Raw genomic sequence first — 4230 nt, 5'->3', positions numbered from 1 at the left:
CGGAAAATCTTCTGATTTATTCGTGTATGCACCAGATGGAAAAACAAAAAATATTGTGTATCCAAAAGCACTTCAATAAACGGAATTAAAACACAAGCACTTTCTTTCCTTTAAGTAGCATTGCAACGCATGCCGGGAAACCGCTAGTCTTTTATAAAGAACGCCATTCCTTAGTTCAAGGGAATTCCAATATGACCAATAGACTTTCGTGGCACTGTTTTTTGCAGCGATTTCATTGTTGCGTCGTTTGCTTTTTAAACTGAAGTTACGCAGTACACTAAAGTGCAGTACGGTACTAACAACTAACTTCAGATCGAAAAGCAAACGACGCAACAATGCCTCGTTTAAATGAAATGCAGTGTGCGCAAATCATTGCACTTTTAGAAGAAGGATTGAGCCAGAATTATGTTGCAAGGAGACTGGATGTGAATCAATCTTCCATCTGTCAAATTTGGGCTCGTTATCAGGCAATCAAGAGACAGGCACATTTCGTGAAAGGAGAGGTCGAAGGCGAATAACGTCAGCTCGAGAAGATCGCTATATCGTCAATGCGGCAATGCGAAATCCGACAACGATTGCGCGACAAATTTCAAGCGAAGTTTTGCCGTACAGACAAATCAGCGATGAAACAATCAGGAGACGTTTACACGAAGTAGACTTTACGTCATGGGCTCGTATTCAAGTGCCAATGTTATCTGTGGCTCACCGGCGTGCTCGTTTGCAATATGCACGCACTTATAAAAATTGGACTGCGAGACAATGGAGCAACGTATTGTTCACTGATGATTCGCGATTTTGCCTCTTTGGTTCTGACGGAAGGGACCGTGTTTGGCGTCGTCGTGGACATCGTTTCAAGCAAAATTGTGTTGAACCTGTCCGAGCATTTCGTGGTGGTTCCATCATGGTATGGGGTGGAATATCGACGCATAGACGCACAGATCTCGTCATTATATTATCTCCTGGGATGACAGCAATACGCTATATACAGGAAATTTTACGTCTTCACGTAATTCCAATGCGTCATCAAATGGGATGTAATTTTATCTTAATGCAGGACAATGCTCGCCCACATACTGTTAGAATTGTTCATAATTTTCTCGAAGAAAACAACATCGAGATGTTGCCACATCCATCTGTAAGTCCAGATTTAAATCCCATCGAACACGTGTGGGATATGATGGGAAGAAGGCTTCGTAGTTTAGAGAGACCGCCAATCAATCTCCAGCAACTGGAAACAGCGTTACAACAAATATGGTGGGACATTCCACAAAGAACACTTAGAGTCTGCATTAATATGCGTGAACGTTTGCAAAAAGTCATCCGAAGACGAAAATACGCGATTTTAAAATGCAAACGTACTCATCTACTTCGCGCGCGCGCGCATACACACACACACATACACACACACACGATGCGCAAAATCCGACCAGCAACCTGCCTGTGGTGCGCATCGGGTAATGCTAATGCTGGCAGTAATTTAACGAAAATGCAATGATAACTTTGACATGTAATTCCGCGAAAAAGATTCGTATGAAGTTTCATTTTTTTTCAAATTTGTAGCAAAAAGTCCAATCTTTACGATGGTTACCATGACATTTGCGAGAAAAATTCATTCCGTCCCGGAAAAAATAAAATGCATCAAATTATACAAACTTTTTGGAGACGTAACATGTCTTTACTTTTTAAAAGATCACGGGTAGGAGGAAAGGTAGATTAAAAATCTATCAGAAGCATCTTTAAGTACAGGTTTTACTCTTGAGAATGAAAAAAAAACTTCTGATACGACCATTTTTCGCGGAGTTACGATTGTCTAAAGTTATGCGAAATTTTGAAGTAAATCTATGCGTTTATTTTGTTGACGAGTGTATATATGATTATAACTAAGTTATTGCAAATACAAATAATAATACCAAAAGAAAGAGAAAATAAGTTCTGGGCAAAACTAGCCTCGTTGGTGACTAGGTAGATGATTCGTTATATGTATTATATGTGTGAACAATGGCACATAATAATCATCATGTAATAAGTCGACTCAGGTCATGTAGGCATGGCATGGCAACAAGTACGGCCCTTGTGGAATGTGAAGGCCGGGCGCAAACAAGAGAAGACCGGCAATAATATCGAAATATGTTTTGACCTCTCCGTAACCGTCGGACGGACTCAATCTGTCGATATCAATAGTAGAATTAAATATCTTAGCTTTATCTTTATTATACACTAATTAATCTGAAGGCTTCACAAATGTAGGCATGGACAAAATAATCATTTTAACCAAAAGTCGGGAAATGATAGGCGAGCGTTAAATACAAACTCTAATATATATATGTATGATTCAATTACTTATCACTTTTAACTCAAGGTGACTTGTATGCTATCGAATAACCGACGACAGAAAAAATTCGCATGCCAGAGAATTAACGATATAAGATAATGTAATCGTAAATCAAGACAAAAAATAATGGAAAGGAAGCTAAAATGGATAAAGCTGAGCTTTGGAGGTGGGTCGACTCACCGACTGTTCGTGTTTCTTGAGTAAAATTAGCCCCTCTGGGTAGCGTGGCTTCGCTCAATTCCATCCATGCGTCTTGCGTCTTTATGTCATAAATATGGCAATATGGCCGAGATAAAATATTTGCCAGTAGTGCTGGAATCGAAATTCGACAAGGATCCCGCCTTCCAAGAGAGTAATATGAATTTCTTATTGCTGGATTAGGTGTCCAGCCTTCCAATTTCTATGCGTAGGTATAGATCTCGATACTTCGATGGGTATAAGAAGGTTGGGATCGACGTCTGTAGCGCACCGATCCGCACCGTAACGCATTCATCGGTGGAATCCCCGACCACAGCTCAAGTGTCACTCGACGGTTCTTTCGGCAGCATGCAGGCCGCAAGGTGTCACGGGATCGGCTGATAACGCGCCGATTGGCCCTTGCCCTGCGAACACGACGCCCGCGAATCGCGGCGTCGCACGTGATCGGATTGCCCGCAATCGGCGGCGCGAGCTTTAAATTTGGCCCGACTTTTCCGGGCCACGTGCCCGCGACCTTCTCTGTTATCTGGCGGCCGAATACGCCCGTCCGCCTTGCCCTTGTGGTTTTTGCCTTCGGCAACTGGGTCCTCCGCGACCGTGTGAGTCCATCGCTTCTATGCAATTATTGTGCCGCTAGCACAACGGGGTCCGGCTCCGCGGGGGAACTGAATAACTCAGACGCCTTTGATCACTTTTTCACAAAATACACTTTATTTGCCTTTATATCCGGTCTCCGTTTATTTCACAATCGCCTTTTTCTTCTTATTCGATACGCGCCGTTACGGCACTTAACTATTCGTGGCGGACCTGGTAACGCGACACAAACTTATCTTTCGACAGATTAACTCCGCGCGTCTTGTCGTCGCGCGCACTTATAGCGATCGCGTGTCAGCGTAGTACTTTTCGGTTACCACGAGGTCGCCGTCGCGCAACCATCCTTATTAGTTATTTTTATTTTTACATAATATATTTTTCGGAACGCTTCGTCGGCGTTCCCGATTTAATTTAGGTTGCGCCGTATTTCTTAATAATTGTCGCATCCGTGTCACGGTAATCGGCCCGTGACACTCTTCCCCCCCAAAGAAAAGGAAATGAGGGATGCATTTTCTTTATTTTCTGCTTACTTTTGTTTACATTTATTTCTTATTATCTATTCGTTTGTTCTATCCATCTAGTCTATTTGTTTAGTACATCATCGCGTCATTGTTCGAGTATGGGTCCTCGCGGGTACCCCTTGTTGCTTTTTTCTTGCATTTCTTATGTATGTAGATGATTACGCATATTACGCTTATAATTACTACAGTGGTTACGCCGCCGCTCGCGGCGTGCATTGCGTACCTATTCATGACTATCGTATCCTGGTTCTCTAATTGTCTATTTATTTCATCTAGCTCTGCGCTTAATTTTTCGAGTTCGGTTGGGTTTTTTACAATTGTTTTTAATCGTGGCCATTCCCGGTGTGTAAAATGTTCGTCGGGCTGCTCGAGAGTCAAGTTAAATTCGGGTAAGTGCGCCTGTATACTCACGGCGTAGATTTGTTGTTGCGTCGTTAACTTACAATTTCCTTCCAACGTTATTTTCCCGGTCCCGCGTATTACAATTCCCTGTTCCGCTTGATTGCTGCATTTTATATTTATTTTTTGTGCTTTTGGCGTTGCGTATAGCCACGTTTGCGATTCGGTTAGTGTTATCCACAGTGT

General features: G+C 42.5%; 1 protein-coding gene across 1 annotated transcript in view; it reads right to left on the bottom strand.

The window, feature by feature from the left end:
• Window positions 1–3714: 3714 nt before the first annotated feature.
• The window catches only part of LOC105450619, a 2598-nt gene continuing 2082 nt past the window's right edge, over window positions 3715–4230 (bottom strand). Inside the window, exon 4 of the mRNA XM_011690553.1 lies at window positions 3715–4150. Coding sequence (XP_011688855.1) covers window positions 3715–4150 — 436 coding nt within the window. The remainder of the gene's footprint in view (window positions 4151–4230) is intronic.

The sequence above is a fragment of the Wasmannia auropunctata genome, unplaced genomic scaffold, assembly GCF_000956235.1.
Source record: "Wasmannia auropunctata unplaced genomic scaffold, wasmannia.A_1.0 LD336060.1, whole genome shotgun sequence".
NCBI lineage: Eukaryota > Metazoa > Arthropoda > Insecta > Hymenoptera > Formicidae > Wasmannia > Wasmannia auropunctata.
The sequence above is the reverse complement of the archived record's forward strand: the minus strand, read 5'-3'. Positions and strand labels throughout refer to the sequence as shown.